Source organism: Anarrhichthys ocellatus, unplaced genomic scaffold, assembly GCF_004355925.1.
Source record: "Anarrhichthys ocellatus isolate YVR2014 unplaced genomic scaffold, GSC_Weel_1.0 scaffold18, whole genome shotgun sequence".
NCBI lineage: Eukaryota > Metazoa > Chordata > Actinopteri > Perciformes > Anarhichadidae > Anarrhichthys > Anarrhichthys ocellatus.
Window position 1 is genome coordinate 1,978,661 of NW_022280048.1, and position 18,501 is coordinate 1,997,161.

General features: G+C 43.4%; 2 protein-coding genes across 3 annotated transcripts in view; both read right to left on the minus strand.

Moving 5' to 3' along the window:
- Positions 1–103: 103 nt before the first annotated feature.
- On the minus strand, positions 104–7,471 carry atp1b2b (ATPase Na+/K+ transporting subunit beta 2b). Its single transcript, XM_031856946.1, has 7 exons — positions 6,994–7,471; positions 2,680–2,808; positions 2,479–2,586; positions 2,072–2,277; positions 1,751–1,810; positions 1,131–1,226; positions 104–1,002 (listed from the first exon to the last, which is right to left on the minus strand). Exons 1-7 carry the CDS (start codon positions 7,082–7,084, stop codon positions 838–840), a joined length of 855 nt encoding a protein of 284 aa, XP_031712806.1. The 5' UTR covers positions 7,085–7,471; the 3' UTR covers positions 104–837.
- A 738-nt stretch (positions 7,472–8,209) lies between these two features.
- Positions 8,210–18,501, minus strand: part of nyap1 (neuronal tyrosine phosphorylated phosphoinositide-3-kinase adaptor 1) — a 29,654-nt gene continuing 19,362 nt past the window's right edge. For both annotated transcript variants that reach the window (XM_031856939.1, XM_031856940.1), the window contains exons 3-7: positions 14,952–15,319; positions 13,065–14,870; positions 12,707–12,949; positions 11,500–11,606; positions 8,210–10,921 (exon numbers count right to left, since the gene is read on the minus strand). In XM_031856939.1, the coding sequence (XP_031712799.1) occupies positions 10,475–10,921; positions 11,500–11,606; positions 12,707–12,949; positions 13,065–14,870; positions 14,952–15,319 (2,971 nt within the window). In that variant the 3' untranslated portion in view covers positions 8,210–10,474. The remainder of the gene's footprint in view (positions 10,922–11,499; positions 11,607–12,706; positions 12,950–13,064; positions 14,871–14,951; positions 15,320–18,501) is intronic.

Sequence of the window (18,501 nt, forward strand, 5' to 3'; positions counted from 1 at the left end):
CACACACACACACACACACACACACACACACACACACACACACACACTCAGACATGCACAAACATACACGATCTTATAGGTTTTGACCTCTACTGTAACTCCCTTTTTTTTTTGGAGATGCCTATCTTACAGTATTGTTCTCAAAAGTACACACTTGCTGTGTGTAAGGTTCTGTAGATTACAGTGTGGCCCCTCCTGGTGGTCAGTGGTTTAACATAACCTTATTTCACACTTAGCAGAGAGGTGGGACATAAGGGGCCTCCTTGCCCTCATAGCACACTAAAGACAAAACACACATGCAAAATGACTTCATCTCTGCATCCATCCATCAAGATATATGCGAGTCTGTTGAATTATTCTTTTGAGTGCAACAAAATAGACATACTGATATAAGGTTATGATACCGTATAAATACTGTAGATATACACATTTTGTATTGTAAGTTGTGTATAATTATAGAGGGTTACTCTATAAGGAGGCAGCAGGAGGGGAGCAGCAATAACGTGTTAATGTTGCTGATCCTTGCAAACTTTGAAAAGACATTTTCACATCCTTTACATCCCCTAGTTTTTCATGCAGTATAAATAGACGTCACCCTGAAACTAATTTACAGAAAAGAATTTGTCCCAAAGCTCACAGACAGAAATAATGACAGAATTACCACCCTTTTGTTCTCGCCCCATTTCATCACACAACTGGACAAACAGATTCCCCCAAAGTGTGGGGGGTGTTGTAAACAAATCCTACAAAGGGTGTGAATACTGACATGTGTTTCTGTGTATGTGCAAGGTTGCAGAGAATGAAGAAAGTGGTTTTCAGGAGAGGAAAAAGGTCAACCTAGTTAGTGTTGATCCTCAGCTTGAAAGAAACTCTTCCGGCAAACTTGTCTCTCTCACTTCCAACGGGAATGTTGTTGGCGTTGATCCTGCACTCGATGTTGACATCTTGATTGGTAGTAATGTTAAGGAACTTGACGGCAACTAAAGGCTGAGAGTAGTTCACCTGCGAAAACAGGTCCCCAGGACATCGTTAACACAGGAAGTGATGCATTTTGTCTGGTACGTCTGCTCGGTTATTAGCAGCAATATTTGCTAATTTAAGTAATATTTTGATTTCAGACAAAATCTTACCTGAGCTTTCTTGCCATAGTAAGGGTAGTACATAAGGTTGAAAGTGCCATTTGGAGGGAAGTACACCATCTCTCCAATTTTGTCAGAGTCTTCTCTCTAAGGGGATGAAACAGCTTCATGAGTTACAGCCACTACATATATATGTACACGAGGAGAATGTGAGCCCCACAAATCTCCTTCCTCTCAATCTAATTTCCCAACATGCCCACTATCTACTTCAGCAGTCTATTTAATGCAAAACACGGTCTTAATATACATATATATCTAAAATCTACATTGCTACTATGCATGTTTTAACTCAATCTAAAGTCTAAAAACACAGGTTCCGTCCTGTTCTTACCCATTGATCTTTGCCAACTTTGTATTTCTGAGAGTGAGCAAATTAATGAAACGCAATGGGGGAAAAAAAGAAAATAGAAGAGGAGCATACGCAGGTGGTGTAAGTGACAACGTGGCATGCAACACAGATATGATAGTTGAAACGATACAAGCACAGACATCAAAGGAAATGGAGACGAGTGATAGGTGGCAGATGAGAGTGAGGCACAAAAGCTATGAATGGGCTGAAATCCAAATTGTTACATTACACTTTTCATTGTGAAAGACAAAAAGGGGATTACCTTTGGACCACAGGTGACAAACGGATTCTGTCCATTGATTCCTGGCAGCATCCCAATCACCTGGCGAGACAGAGAGACAACACGTCTCCAGCACTATTCCCATTTCACTCATTTTAAACACAGAGGAATGGAAAATCGTGTTTAAAATCGCTATAAAATATGCCAGAAATTAACGATAAATGCAACAACCAAGGGCTGTTATCTTCATTCTGACTTTCTCATTTTTACTGGGATACTCTTTTCCTTATTCCCAAGCAGTTTCATTATCTCAGTCACTCCATGTCTCCTAGCAACACCATCCCTCTTCCATCCCTTTCATACCCGATTCAGCTTGATGATGATGCATGGCTTGCCCTCATGGTATCCATAGTGACGATCATTGATTCCAGAGCATTCCTCCAGAATGGTGCGGTTGAACTGACAGGAGCGCTTCGGGTTGTTCTTCACATCGCCGCTGTCCTCCTGCTGGAAGTACTGGTCTGGGGTGCATTCGTTATTTTTCTCAGCCTGGAAGGAGTTGTTGTAGGCTGCAGGGGGGGGAGAGCGAGGGGGGGGGGGGGGTATATTTATTTTGTTTGTAAGGGCTTATGACTCAACCGAAACCTTGGTGCAAGACAATTTCCTACCTCTATCTCTTATTAGGGTAAAAAATGAATTCTAGATTGTTGAATAATCCACAGCAGTAAGCTTTTTAAATCACTGTACGAGAGGCCGAGAGCCAGACTTACGTGTCAGGAACTTGTCCAGGGCCGGAGCGTACATGTCCCAGGTCTCAGTTTTATCGATATTATAGATAATCTCATAGGTCTCATCTGATTTGGGTCTAATCACCATGCCTGTGAATGACAAGAGAGACAGCAGGGGTTTCACGACACCGCGCCACGGGCTGTGACCTGTGTCCGCACAATTTGTATTATTAGCTACTGCACCTGGTGTGGAGAGCCTGTCTTGCCAGGTCGGTTTGTGTTCGTCCAAAGTCTGCAGCATGACATACATGGTGAGTGCAAACAAGCCGGCGAGGAAGATGTAGAAAACTACATAGAAGAGAAGAATAAGACCTGCAGACAGAGAGAGAAGAGGGTTGTATCAGCTGAGAGCAATATCAGCGAGAAATGATCAAAGATGAATTATTCAGCTCAATTATTCCTTCTGTACATTGAAACTTGTATCTTATTCAGGAGGAAATAAGTTGGCCTACTTAGAAAAGCTAAATCATACAAATGGAATAAATCATGCAAATATGTATTATTTCAATTAACACTGTACAGATATCATAGTGATATTTGAAATAAATGTGTCGCACAAATCCTGTGTTCCTATTCTAAATTAATATCTAACTAAGCCTATTAGGCTATAGCTTCCCTGCTAAATTCAAGATGTCATGGTTGCTTATCCTCATATTTTTAGGTAATTGTATGATTTCATGTTCATGTCAATGTTTCTTTACACTTAATATCATTTTAAATTGTGATGCACTCACTCATTTCTGAACATATTGGTATCTGCAAAGTCAAATCAATTCAGTTCAATTCCATTGGCTAAGAACAAAATGGCAATGTACTGAAACAATAATTTATTGAGAACACACTAAGCATCATACAAACAAGCATTTTGTAATTACCACACACTAACACCAAAGAAGCACTGCAAGCAACACACCTTTCCCTTATGATCAAATGTGATCAAACAAAGGGATTTTGTAGAAAATTGAAGCTTGTCTAAACTAACACAATATTGCCTGCATGAGCTATGCACAGATAGAGCATTCTCTGTTTTATTATTCATTGACATTCTCACAAATGTTCTCTTCGTATCCAGACTTCTGCCGCACTATACATTTGTTTGTGCTGGCGGCGGTGCATTATAATGAAAGCTTTTTGATTTATGCATGAAGGCTACATTAGCTACATCTGCAACTTTGGGTAAGTGTAGTCCATTTCATGATTACCGTAATGCACATTTTTAAGCAGGAATAATCTTAAATCTGAGTAGATAATGGAATCAGTTCATTTTAATTAAAGGTTGCTGCAGTGTTGCTGTGTGGTCACTTTCGGACCAATAATGTTCACAGGAGGCCGGTTAATCCTCTTTAAACTCTTAAACCATCTGCCTCTCTCTTTCTCTCTCACACATGAACGACCGTCCTTCACATACTTAAAATGTGACTGCACAACGTGGTCTAAAATGAAGTCAATTTGGTCTAAACAGTATGTTCATGGTTGCTTTCCTCACAATCTTGCATCCGATTAAACCAAGATTAAAAGGCCGGTCACTGAAACTCATAGCGTTTCCCTGTCCACAGAGGGGGAGGAACGATGACAGAGGGGGATACAGAAGGAGGGAGGACAAGGACCCCCTGGAGACCGTGCTCAAACTGACTTGTTTCAGCACATTTAAATGGGAAAATTACATCATGTGTAACATTGTACCACTCTGTCACAGAGGTTAGATGAACTGTCTCTTGGATGTGATGTTTCCTCCTTGAATGATCAAATACTTTTGAAGCAGCTGTTTTCTCCCACCTCAGACATTCTTGTATACAACATAAATAGCCTCGTCTATGACACATCCCTCATTTTGAGCATCAACACCTGAGGCCCGTGTTGTGGCCCCCAGCACGGAGCTCACTCACTCTGTCGGCAGGCGCTGCAACTGCCTCCCCCACACAGCCGGGCTTACAGGAATCCATAACAAAATGTCAAGGGGAAGCTGCTCCACTAGGGGGGGAATTACAGAGTGGTATCTTGATGATTTAGAGCTTGCGTGTGTGTTTTTTTCTCATCTAATTGCAACTAGAGTCATTGGAATCCGAGGTGAAATTATCGAATGGCTGAGCGAGATGTCTGTTGCATGGAAAAGACCCAAGCTGAGTCATTAAATATATAAAGAGTCAGCCCCCCAGGCCCCGGACCAAGCCAGAGGCACTACAGCGAGAGAGGCATCAGAGACAAGATGCGACAAAACAAAATGTTAAAGTATTTTTCTCTGTCACCCAGAGGGGATGTGGTGCGAACCGCAAATATGACACCACCCAGTGGAGACAGGATGTGAAAACGTGCATATTGGTTCAAGCGTGCGTGCCGGGTGGCTTTCCCCCTGGCAGAGAGAGTGTTAGGTTCACGGTCGGCCCACTCAGTCCATGGTGATGACGGACAGTGAAGCATCTCTCTTTCACCCTGGTTTTGTTTGCAGACGGCAGTTGAAAGCAATATACAAAAGGCCGGGGTGGGGGTTTAGCATCCCGTTCTTTATTCAATAATAATAGCAGGAGGTGTCTCTTTTCTTTCACAATGAATTAGGAAGACACGCTGTTCATTTGCTTTATAAATTTGTGATCAAACGGCTCTCTGAACTGAAAATTAAGTGTTCTGGAGAAAGCATAAATAGCTCTGCACTGCGGCCCTTTTATTGTTAAACCACCTATTCATTATCATTATATACTTGTATATGGTCTACAATCTTATACTGAGACCACCATCGTGGTTTTGCTACCCATCGGGCCCTTTCAGGCACTTTTCCTGTATTGCAATATGAGCCTTCTGTTGTTTTTGGAAGTGTGAGGCGCAGAACACTTAATTAGTTCTATTCTAAATAGAGGTAGTTGTTTGAACATGTTTGCCTGGTGTCGGCTGGTGGCACTGTAACATCAAAATTGCAGGACTGTTCTGTTTTATCAAGGTTATTTCCATATCATTACAGCTCTTTACACAAAGCAGAACACACAAGCAAGTGTTCTGTGTTTCATCCTCAAAGAAGCCTTTGATCTAAGGCTCTGCACGTACTGCATAATTATAAATGTGAACAACAAATTTGCTTTTTAAAGAGACTGGCAACCTGACTTGGGTGTTTCCTTACTTTTTTCTGCGGGCATATTGACACAAGTGGGTAAAGACGATGGATGGATGGACTGCCACGCAGTCAAACAAGTGGACCTAGGGGTAGGTTACGTACAATGTATGCATCATTTGGAGAATGAGAAAGTGCTCTGGTGAAATGCCAAGTTTAGCAGACCTGCATGTAGTGGCTGACTACAGAAATAGCCTAATTAACAAGCCTTAGAGAGCACAGCTTAAAAAGGCCACCAGACCTTAAAGCACATGGGACGCACTGAGCTGGATTAATTCGTACACTGCACTAGGATTGCGGCAAAGGAAGCTACTTTCAATGATTCCCAACTTTGCGCTAATAGTAAAACATCCATTAATGAAACATCGTCAACACAAAACTTCTGTGCCGCTGAGATCATGTCTCCATTGTAAAGATCAAAAAATAATCTAAATTCTTGAAAGTGGTTTAGGCTACTCTCCTAGATCCTACCCTCTGAATTGATACCTCCGCCATCAGCCAATGAAGTCATTAGATTAGGATTAAATCCCTCACTGATGTACACTCACTGGGAGGGGCCGGGTTGGAGGTGATACAAATAGCTTTTGGCCTACGGCTTTACCCAGATTAAAGCGCTCCAATGTCATTAGAACAGAGCCATATGCGCCCTATCATTTCATGAATCTTTGATATCGTTGCAAGCTGGTTGTATGGCAGAAAGGAGGACAGCATGTGGCAATTCTCCTGTGTTACATGGAGGCTGGGATTGGATCTCCCTTAAAATCTCAGGGGGTAAAAGCCTGAAAATGAATGACATCATGTTGAATACTCACTAGATAAAGCTACAGGCCTACAAAACCTATTTATACTTAACTCAAGAAACCCATCTCCCAGGCAAAAAAAAAACACCTCTCATCTGCCGCAGAATTCATGTCGTAGCTAGCTAAAGCTCTCTCGTTGCTTTCAAAGAGAGGAGTTGATGATATGCACTTTGCAACAGAGTGGAACCTGTCTCAGCAGTGCTGCAGTAATCTGGCTAATTCAAATATAAAATAAGACCACGTGCCTCCACCCCTATGCTGGGCGCATTGCGCAGAGAAAGCAGTGCCATAAATTAATAAAGAAAGAAAGAAACTAGGCAGAAGGATTTTTTTTTTCTTCCACCGGCTCTCACAGAATTCAGATTTCAGCACCAGACTATAGTGGACAGCGACAGCTCTACTCATTACCTTGACACAGGAAAGAAAATAATCAACCAACTTCCATCAGGGTGAAATTAATATTACAGTGACACACTTTCGTTTCTGGAGTCCTCTCCTGAAGCTTTAGGGAAAGGCTGAAAAGACTGCGACAGAGACCTGTTACAGAGCCGTGGAGGGGCCGTGTTTGCTGCATTGCTGTAGCTGGACAGTACTTACCCCAGCTGCTAGCCGTCCTGCCCAGAAACTCCCTCGTCCTCGAGTTCCATATAGATTCCTTCCACCCGGTTTTTTCTCCATCTTTTGACATTTTGTCATACAAGTTTGGACCCCTAAACTCTAATAAACGCGCCCTGATGCAATAAGCGCCGGGTTGAAACAATTGGCCAGACAGCCGAGGGAGAGCGAGAGCGAGAGAGAGAGAGAGAGAGAGAGAGAGAGAGAGAGAGAGAGCTACTGTAGCACCGCGGCTATGGGATTAAAAGAGATAATTAAACCCAATCTACTGAAGCGCTCAGACGCACAAATGAATGGATATGAGAGTACAAACACTTCTTTAGACAATGTGGTAAGAGTAAGATGGGTAGTAATATTAAGAAATAGCGTTCCTGCACTCGACTGTAGACCTAATCTCTGCCCTCCCCCCTAGCTCTTGTCTGTATGCCGCAGAGTTTTGATGAGTGGTGCAAAAATCTAGTGATACTGCGGTAAAGCACTCCCTCCGCCTCTCTCAAGCCCCCACCCTCTCCATCCCCGGCAAGAGCTACTCCCGCCTCCTCCAATCGTTTGCACCGCATCTCCCCTCCTCGTAGGCCTAACGCACGAAAGACAACCATTGCAGCAAATCAAGGGCTGGCTGATGGGCGTCCTTTCATTGGATCTCAGGCCCTTATCGTCACGTCCCCCAAAGAAAAACCAACATAACATCCCCTTGATATTCCGAAGACTCTAAAGGTGTCTGAGGTTCCCAGTGATAAATCGCAGTCCCCATTGTTGTGTTTGATTATCTATCTTATTTCTATTATATTTTACATGTAAAACTCACTTTTTTTTCTGCATGCGTCTGTTTTTTTTAGCATTGGTTGCAGATTTAGAGCTACAGGTAACACAAGTTGTAAATGACCATTCAACATAATCTAAAACCAGAATAATAACTAATCCTAGTGAATAAGCTATTTAAAATTCAAACTATGAAGGTATAAAGGTCTGATGGATTACAATCGTTTGTGTGTGTGTGCTATATTGAAGCGGTGACTGTGGTGTTATGTACGGAGCCACACCAGCAGCGGCGGAGAGTGAAAGTAGCGCCTTCACATGGACACGCAGGGTGTTGCAACACTTGCTGCACAAGTGCAGTGGGAACATAATGTCCACCTCCCCACCATCTCCACTGTAAAACCACACAAGGCATGAAAACATGCACAGATCCTGTTTGTTGTGTAAAGTTCATTATATAAAATTTATTTTTAATGACAATATCAATGCAAATATAGCACTACAGTGATTTCCAAGGTACACCGTATCTTACCATATCAATATAGTATGGCACTCATATAATGGCCACTGTTTTAGAAGACACACAAAACCAACAGTTTCTGTAAACTATTTTGGAAATGATACCTATGGTTCCATATCAGTCTGTGAAAAGGAATCATAGCAAGGTGATTTACTTGGAGTTGGGCACAATAGTCAGTATCATTGGGACATTTTCAGTGTAAGGAATCTCTGCATGCATTGCACTTGCCCATTTCCTTCTACCTGACCTGTGTTTGTTTGAAACCTGGACCCTCAAACACGAGCAGGCGGGAATTAAAACAAAAGGCCAAGCAGTGACTCTCAAACATTTAGATAGGTCTTCTTTTCACTGGGTGTACTGTACTGTACAGCTTGGTGCTAACTATCATAAAACGACAACAACCAAGAGACATTCAAGTGCCTTAATACTATTACAGAAGGGCTCACTCTTCAAGGTACAAACTTCATTTCACGTGGCTTTCAGAAAAAGAAAAGAAAATGTAACAATAACCACTATATTAATGTTTGTTATGGTAACACGGTGTGGTTGAATGAACAACACCAGTAGTTCAAGATAGCAGCAAAGTATTCAAAATGTCAAGACAACGAGCTGTTGAAATCTGTACACAAATAAAAATGAATGTAGAAAAAAGGGGTATAAATAAAACAATAACACAGCTTAAAGGGAGTCTTGCATAAATTTAAATAAACAACTGTTGGACCATGCCTTTCTTCAGAGGGCTTACTGTTTATTAGTCGAACTATATAAGTAATGCATGGCCTGGCTGCAGCAGATAAAGTACTTAGTTCTTTTAGAAAAAACAAGTGAACAAAGTTATGTTTATACAGTATATGCTACATAATATGTATTGATTACAAGTATGAAAATGGAAATAATTGCTACATTTTCAATACAGTTGTACATATCTATTTACAGTACATTAGGGTTTAATTTCTCCTAAGCGTATACCATGTTTTGTGCAGATTGTTCCAGCATTCTGTTTGAGGTGATCAATACTCACAGTCTTATCAGTTGCACCGTATTGTACAGTCTGTGTTGATGGGTGTCAGTGCTTGTTTTTCTGTGTGGTGGAACAATCACTAATGTGCAACTGTGGATAAGCATGGATGATGAAGTTTTGTACCATTGATCTGTATCTATATTTGGCTGGACTGCACACAGTATGTGCCATCTTTCGCACCACCTCTTCTAACGATATACTCCCCAGGCGATATATTCATCTTTTGATACAACCACGTGTTATCATAGTGAAGATCTGCTGTATGTAAAAGTCTGACATGATCATCTCTACACATATTCTTTTACAATCCTGTATGTCTATTGTGACATGCAGAGAATGACACAGTAAATATGACTTATTCAAGTCTTAGATATGTATGTTAGGCTAGTTGACACAAGTTTTTAATTATGTTGCTCCAGCGTCCGGAGCATATTGCTATAAAATTGCAGAAACGTTGAGAAAGTAAATAGATTTACATTACAAATATGCAAACAGATACAGTAGGTAGCTTTTACTCCTCAGTGATGATTATTTGCATCCACAATGACAATCTATTGATACCAAGACATCTCATAAGCATTCACGATTTCAAGAAACACTTCAATAACTTATCAAGGAGTCTCGCCTTTTCTCATCCGCAGAAGTTGGACACAACTTTGTGTTGGAGAAAATATATGATCCCTTTATGTGTCAAGTAGTCAGGAGGAAATTTGGCAACACCAATTTGAGAAAACATCCCACCCCTTATTACGATGGCGTCTTCATTTTGTGGCAATACTGGCGTTTTGTGGCAAAAAAATCATTGGCAATTAGAACACATTGAGAAGGACATAGTACAGAGCAAGTAGAAATCACCCGGGTAAGAGATTAATTTAGTCTGATTGTAATACGTCCTTTCTTCACCTCTTTTAACAGCCTTTTTTTTTTTTTTATTATTATTATTTTTTTTTTTACCAAATGAGTTCAAAGTCTCCAATAACCTTCATTGATGTTCTGTGATCAGTTTCTCACGCAATAAGAGCAAAACTCTCTTGCTCATCTGTGGTTATTGTATGTTCCAGTTACTAAACCCATCAAACTCTTCTCTCTCATCAATTGTTCAGCCATCTTCAACTCATCTCATCGCTCTTCAGCGCTGTACTTGCAGGCCTTGTCTTCCCACCTCAGATCGCTGTGTCCCACACGACGGCCTGCGACCTCTGGCAGGGTGGCGTGCCAGTCTTACGAGGCTCAGGTGTCCGTCTCCAGCTAGGGAGGATGGGCATGCTGTCCTGCTTGCACAGGCTTCTGTCAGGGCGCCTGTGGGCCTTGATCTCTTTGCACAGGCAGCGTTTACGCTCGATGACTTCCAGCAGCTTACCGTCTCTCTGGCTCTGCGCTGCGGACGGGGTGGTGCCCCCGCTGACAGGAGGCTGTCCCTGTGCCAGCTGGGCGAGCTGCTGGAACTGCAACTGCAGATGGTGCTGTTGCTGAAGCTGCTGGAGCTGCTGCTTTAACTGCAGCTGCTGCTGGTGGAGCTGAAGCTGCTGCTGCTGCTGCTGCTGCTGCTGCCGAGACACACTGGGACTGCTGGGACTGCAGGGCACTTTAGGCTGGGCGAGACCATGCAGCTGAACACAATAGAAAATATAAGTGAATTCATGTAGTATTTTTTGATATTATAGTATTTCAATTTCTATAAAACCTGCATTGTCACTGCAGTGTTATCTGCAGTGCAACCAATCCTAGCACATGTAGAATAAAACTGCAGTTCCTCTGGACAGCCACGAGGATGCAGCGCTGCTTCATCTATTACAGGCTGAGGGAGGGTCAACCAGCCGCATGAAGACAGGCGCTGCAGCACACTCAAACTGCGTCAGCACTTGCTATGCAGCCAGAATCTGGGCAAAATGTGCTGCTGGAAGACTGCAGCTCATCACTCCAAAACATAGTACAGCATTTTCTCTCATCCACTATTCTCTCTCATTTTCTGATTACATATCAGCCTACGTCATATACCTTTGCAGCTCTTATTCTTTTGAGGTAGGCCAGAGCCTTATTCTGCTCAGTGGGCATATCTACCAGCTATAAATAGATCTGCAGAAGCACTGTCTCTAGCAGGAGGGGAAGCAATAATGAGACCAATATTAATGTTACTCCCAAATCTACCATGAATGAAGTTAATAAGAGTCTAACGTTATATATTAACCTTATTCAGGGCTTCTCGTGCTGGTAGGCTGCTCTGTCTCTGTACGTCTCCTCCACCCACCTGTCTCACTCCAGCAGCAGAGGAGGAGCGGCCCAGCCGCCCCACTTCTGTAAAAAAAAATAAATAAATAATAATAATTTACACTGTGTGCCTGCTAATGAGAACACAGGGATACAACTTTTCATTATAACACACATGCTGTGAATGTCGAACTACACTCATGTGAGTTGAGACATAGCTTTTGTACATTGTGTGCTCATTATACTTTAAGCTACCAGAACATTGTAAACTAACCTTATACTGATGAACAATGGAGGACATTTACACTGACATGTGTTGCTGTATCACTCTGTCAACGTTCGACTGTCAGCTGGATACCTCATATGATCTTGTAAACAGATTTCCATTCAATTTATTGCAAACATGAAAACATAATTAAATTTAAGTGGTGATCTGTAATTTCCACTATTCAACAATTATTGTTTATCCAGACTTAAGCACAATATGATCCTGATTGAATTTTCTGCCAAAATATTTGCATTGTCAAAAAACAAGTGTAACACTAACTAAAGTGATATGTGATGTAATTAAATGAAACTGAAATGTGATTGCAGACAGCACGGGTAGGGTTTGCACTCTGTCTCTCTCTGACTGCATTATCCTGTAATATCACTTTACTTCACCGGCACAAATGGCACTCTGTCTGTCCATATACTTAGCTCATGCAACTCAACACCATTTATTTATTAAGTGTTTAATACAATCATTTTTGTCACAATGTGCATTGTAAACGCCATAAAAATGGGGCCATTAATGCATGTGTGCAGAGATGTGGGCCTGTTTATGGAACACTTATTTTATTGGCTCTGCTTCAAGGTAAGTATTGCACTGATTCTCAAGGTAAGCAGCAAGCCTTTGTTTCGAGGGAAAGGCCTTGAGTGCGGATGAAAAGAGGCTGACAAAGAGAGACAGAGCTTCAAGGCTAACTTCAGTGCAAGAGGATGCAATGGAGGCAGAGCTGTTAGCTTTCTGTGACAGTCGGAGGAGAGGAGAGGATGTAGTCTCTGATTCTTCCAAGTTTAAGAGCTACACCACAGCAGAGCCAGCAGGAGAATCCCCATGTTAATCCGCTGCCATTCCTTTCGAAATAGGATGTTGTGGTTAGAGGGTATGACTAAAAGATTATGAACACTAAGTGTTTACTAACCTCCATTGCGACAGGCAGGGAAAGTCTGGCAGGGAAGAGGCAGACCAACTCTGGGCAGGGCTCTGAAACCCGGGCTGCTGTCCACACCAGCCAGGGACTCACTGTGACCGAGCGCCCTGCTGGTGGCACCGCTGAAGTGGACTGGGATGCCGGAGTGGCCTCCTCGAGACCCCATGCCAAGGTCCTCCTTATCCATCCTTAGTAGGGCATCAGCACTGCCATTCCACGCGCGCCCCTCGTCCTCTGAGACATGGGAAGGAACAGAATGAAAGGGTATTTAACGTAACATTCCTTCAAAAGCCTGATTTCTTTTCAACACAGGATCAACATTCTGTCTTCAAAATGACTTCTGACTTACTCTCTGTCTCTCTGCTCCCATGGCTGAAGGACAATTTCCTCTGCATAGGCCAGTAAGATCCCTCATCTGCAGCTAAGCTGGCACTGCTGTCCCAGGGCATGAAGCCAACTTTAGAATGGAGGGAGGAAGACCCTCCGTTGCTCTTCATTGACCCCTCACCTAAACCAGTAAGACTCGAGGGCTGTTGCAGGGACGCCGTGTGAGAGCTTCCTCGCAAGCTCTCGTAAGCCGGCGGTCTCCGGAAGCCACCGGAGGGGTAGGTCCACAGCAAGGGGCTGTCCGAGGAGGGAGGCTTGTACGCTGGCAGGCTGTGAGGAGTGTGAGAGCGAAGATGGGGGCGTGAATGAGGACGCTGGGATGAGGATAATGGCGTAGGGGTTGAGCTGGTGCTGCTTTTAGACGTAGAGGGGATGTGATCCAACTGTAAGGAGTAGGGCCCTCCGTCCCTATCTCGATCCCTGTCTCTGTCTCTTTCTCTTTCTCTGTCCCTGTCTCTGTCTCTTTCTCTTTCCCTGTCCCTGTCTTTATCCCTATCCCTATCTCTGTCCCTGTCCCTACCCCTATCCCGGTCCCTGTCTCTGTCCCTGTCTCTGTCCCTATCTTTGTCTCGGTCCCTGTCCCTGTCCTTGTCCCTGTCCCTGTCCTTATCCCTCTCCCCTTTATCAGACTTCAAGAGGAAGCTAACAGACTTGCCCTCCCTGCCTGTACTTGAGGTTTGGGTCTGGACTGTGGCCTGGTTCTGAGAACTGCTCTTGAGTGGAGCGGGAGAGTCTCCTCTCTCTGGCTTGCGATAGTGGTGGTAGTGCGAGGGGCGATGGTGAGGGTGGTGGTGGTGATGGGAGAAAGGGGAGGTGGATTTGGAGGAGGGCGGCAGAGGTGTGGAGTGGCTCCTGGCTCTCAGTCCGGGAGCAGGGCCCAACTGGGCGTCCCTGCTGTGTTTGTCCTGCTGGGATGCACTTCCTCCTGACGACTCCTTGGAGCCTGACAGTGACGAGGGAACATTCGAACAAGTTGAGGAGGAGGTGCTAGCTTGAGTTGTCACGCTGGATGTTTGAGTTCCCATTTTAGCAGACGCAGACTTGTTTTGCACCCCGACCCCGCTGGAGGCTGCTGCTGGCTGTGGGAAGGCAAGCAGCGGAGGCCGGTGTTGTAGAAGATTGGGGAAAGGGGCTGGGATCTTCGTGTTGGACTCGGACTCAGATTTAGTCCCTTGAAGCAGGTAGGGAGTAGGAGCTCGTGGAGTGTGCGGACTGGTGGAGAGGACCTGGGGGACAGGGGTGGAGGATGCAGAGGAAGGCAGAGGAGACGAATGGGAGATCGACACGGTAGCTTTGGATTTGGAGTAGGAAGGAGAGGAAGAGGAGGGGCGTGGCAGAGAGGAGGCGCTGTTGGAGGAGGAAGGGGTGACATGGAAGTGTTTAGAGGTTTTCAGTTTCTCATGTTTGGTAGGATGGTGTCTCTGGGACTCTCTGTTCTCTTGCTGCGGGTATTTCATCTCCTCATAGATGGCCTCACTCTGGTCTGAGTCAGAGTCAGGCGTGGTGGCCACAGGTGTGACAGGATGGGGGGTGGCTGTCTGGGTGTCTCTAGTGAACACTTGGCCCACCATCTCTATATAGACCGGCTCATCGTCCCCGTCCCTTGTCTGAATCTGTGAGTCTGCTGCCTGGAAAGGCAAGGATGTGGCAGAAGGAGGCACACGTGGAGGGAGAGGGTCAAAGGAAAGCTGGGTGCTTGGACTTCTCTTGGGCTTTAAAGGAGGCACCTTCTTTCCTCCGAGGTCTCCAGAGTCAGACTTCTTCATGGCTGTTGGAGAAATAAAAATGCATGTGAAGATACAAGATCATCTTTTTCTGTGGAATATGCACCTGAAAATACACTTCTTACCATTTTTCTTCTCTGAGTGTTTGGTCTGTGAGTGAGAGGACGCGAGAGATGGCGGCATGTCAAAAGGTCCTCTGCCGTCAGTGGACGAGCCGCTGAGGCGAGTGTTGGGGTGCCGTTTGGGTTTGGTTGGGGGGCAGCGGCCACAGTGATGGGATTGAGTGTCAGAGTAATCTCCGTTTTCCAGACCTGTATCCCCAGCACCTACAGCGTGGCAGGACTGCGAGCGCGGCGCCATGGCGGAGGCACAAGAGTGAGGGGACAGGTCCTGGGAGGCCGGCATGGTCATGAAACCCATCCGGAAGTGCCGGCGGAAAGAAGCCAAGTCTCTGACTTTGCCAACAGTGGCTGAGGGGTCGTTTTGATTGGAGCTGCAGTTTGGAAATGGGGTTGGGGAAAATATTGAAGCATGAAGAAATCATAGTTAAGTGCAAAAACATTAATGTACCAGCCTTTATAGTGACCTCCCTCTTTCCTCACTCTCTCTCTTTGGTCTTCAAAGATTGCCTTTGCAATAAAGAAACGCCTGCAGGGCTTTCACTGCAAAGGGAAAGCCCTGGAGGCTCCATCTTTCGCATGCACATATCTTTCCATCTGAATTCCTCCACATCTGCTTCCTCCTCAAACACATTCAATTAGGAAATCAATTCCCCTGTCAAAAACAAAGTACTCGAAGTGTACACTGCACTGCTGGAATTCCCTTTTTCTTTATATCGTTATATCCTCAGCCCACGTCTGCTCTCATGCAAAAAGCATTTAATCTGTTTCCATGGGAACAGTTGTGACTTTCATGTATTTGATAGTTTGTCTTTGAAATCATCAATAATACGAGCTCCTGTGCAACAAACAAATGAAACTGACAAAGAGGAAAATCAGACAAAGTAATGGTGGAATTGCATTCTTTCTTTTGGCGAACTGTGAAATACTTTAATTGAATGTAAAATGTATTATGTACCTTTCTTTCCATTACCACCATGAGATCCAGATGCTTATTATTATCTTTTATTGTTGTGCGTTGGCCTTTTTTACAGATTCCAAAAAACAAAACATATTTTAAAACTTTTTGTAGAGCATCATAAATACACCACAGAACCTCAAATTAGGTAAAATATTTTTAAACTGTAAACTAAATTTGCTGACAGTTTGAAGTCAAGCACAGTTCAGGCATCAGTGTCAGCGCTTCAAGTTGTTGAGCTAAAACTGTGAGCTGAGTTCGCCCAAAGCCTTACAAAATGGCTTCTGATAACCCTTTCTCTGCATTGGAGATAGATGCTGCAATGGTGTGGTGTCTCCAGGGGTGTTGTGCTGCCTCACCTCACAGCAACACAAGATACGTCCCTGGCCTTTAAGCTAACTACAATCAAACAAGGTTGAATTACTTTTCCTTGTGCAACATATACTTTTCATGAACAAGACTACTGTGAAGCTACTGTACCTACACAAAATGTCACAGGAGAGGAAAAAAAAGCCTCCACACATGGTGGAAACACCACAAGGAGGATAAAGAGATGAGAATGTACTGCAGCAATGCGGGAAGAAATCACAGCTACAACAGGCTGATTCTTATTCCAGGTTTGTGTTGATCAGAACTTAGCCACAGGGAGCACATCTGGATATCCACATCTGTGTGTACACGTTTGAGGCTTTGCTAAATTGTGTTTCTGAGTGTGTAATTAAACAGCTCAAATGCACCATTATTCTGTGTGTAAGTGATTCATTATAGTACATAATGGCGAGACATGACTACGGGTCACGCAGTGCTCTCTTTTAGATCAGTTGCCATCCCGGTGAGGCAGCGAAGCGCAGGAGACGACAATTGGAGCTTACGATTTGTCGTCAACATTGCAAGCAGCAGAAGCAGAACTGATGCTGCTCATCACCGAGAACACAGAGGCTCCTATTTGCTTCCCCATCAAATATCAGTGTGAGGCAGCGCACGTGTGTGTCTGAATATGTGTTTTTTATGTGTGTGTGTGTGTTGCGGCAACAATGTGTGCTTGCATCTGCACAAGAATGTCTGTGCCCTTGAAGGCCTGTGGAGATTTACTTGTGACTCCTCACAATCGGCACAGATACTACAGGGCCAAAATTAGCCCAGAGCAGAGGTTGAGCAGCTCCTTCTGTTTTTTTCTTCTTCATAAAGCAGAAGAAGCTCTCTTCAAACCAAGACCAAACCCTCAGCTGTACAAAAAGTATCTGGACTCTCACTTCTCTATTTGCTTCTCTTTCTTTGTGTGCCTAATCAACTGGCACTTAAATCAGAAGTTTGACAAATAACATAAATATAAGCTGAACAAGAGTACATTTAAACATTTAGCTGTTAGGTACATAATGTACCAGTAGGCTAAAGATGACAAATATATATATATATATATATATATATAAACAATACAAAAAATGAACAACTAAATTCACGTCTATAAGTCGGACTGTTTCTGTAAATTGTAAACAATAATATATTAGTGCAATGGTGCAGAGTGCAAATATGCTGAATTAAATAACTGTGATTTGTTATTATTTACCAGGTTGCTTTATACAGATGATATTTTCCTAAAATGTTAAACCATTCCTTTAATTCCTTATTGTCTACAGTAAGAAGAGCGTATTTGGCTCTGGTGCACTGTTTAACTGTACCATACAATGAATCGAGCCTTGATAATTCAGGACAGTGTAGTAGCTCTTGTTAATTACTGGTATGATCCAATTGCTTTTTTAATCATAAATAGAGGTTAATCAGTAACAATTAACATTTCAAGGAGTTTTTCTCCTTCTGTCTTGCTTTGTCCAATGTCCAAATTGGGATTTTATCTGTCTGCATGAATCTGAGGTATCTCCAAATCATTTCTAACAAGTGTGACAGTTCACTCAAGAGCAAAAATGCCAATGCTTATCGCTGCTGATCTGTCGCCTTTTGAAAGACACCTTTGGTAGATTTATCTTTGGACCGACCCTTGAATACCTCCTCCTCCTCCTCAGAGTGCGAGATATTCCCAAAAGCTTTTAAGACTGTGGTAATAAAGCTTCTACTGAAGAAATCCAGTTGAGATCATTCTGCCCCTAGCAGCTACCGTCCTATTTCTAATTTACCTTTTTTGGGGCAGAGTTTAAGAGTGGGTTATGTTTAAACAGCTGAATGAGATTATCTGTTAAAAAAAAACAAAAAAAACATCCAATCTGGTTTGAGGGCAAATCAGAGCAGTTAAGTTGTGTGTCGTTAAAGTTTCTGATGAGTTAAGGTTGAGCAGCAGACACCGAGTGTGTAGCTTTCCTCATTCTGTTGCACCGTACTGACATATTTGACACAATACACGACACTTTAATTGATTGCCTTAAGTTATGGGCCGTCTCTAGTGTGGTTTTCAACGAATATGATTTCTCAAGATTACATAAAAAGTGAAACTGCCTTTTGGTGTGACTCAAAACAATAAAGCACAAGTCTACTGATACTTCTAAGAGTATGATTGTAGTAGTTGCCAGCCTGTGACACACACACACACACACACACACACACACACACACAGGCGCCCCAGTAGGTGCCCCTATAGCAACCAAA

What these genes read in the sequence shown, in the direction of transcription:
- atp1b2b (XM_031856946.1), bottom strand. Translation starts at nt 7,084, where the DNA reads ATGTCAAAAGATGGAGAAAAAACCGGGTGGAAGGAATCTATATGGAAC. An exon ending in CCTGGACAAGTTCCTGACAC is followed by an intron (nt 2,278 to 2,478) that starts GTAAGTCTGGCT and finishes CCCCCCCTGCAG; the next exon opens with CCTACAACAACTCCTTCCAG. An exon ending in TCATCATCAAGCTGAATCGG is followed by an intron (nt 1,811 to 2,071) that starts GTATGAAAGGGA and finishes CTGTCTCGCCAG; the next exon opens with GTGATTGGGATGCTGCCAGG.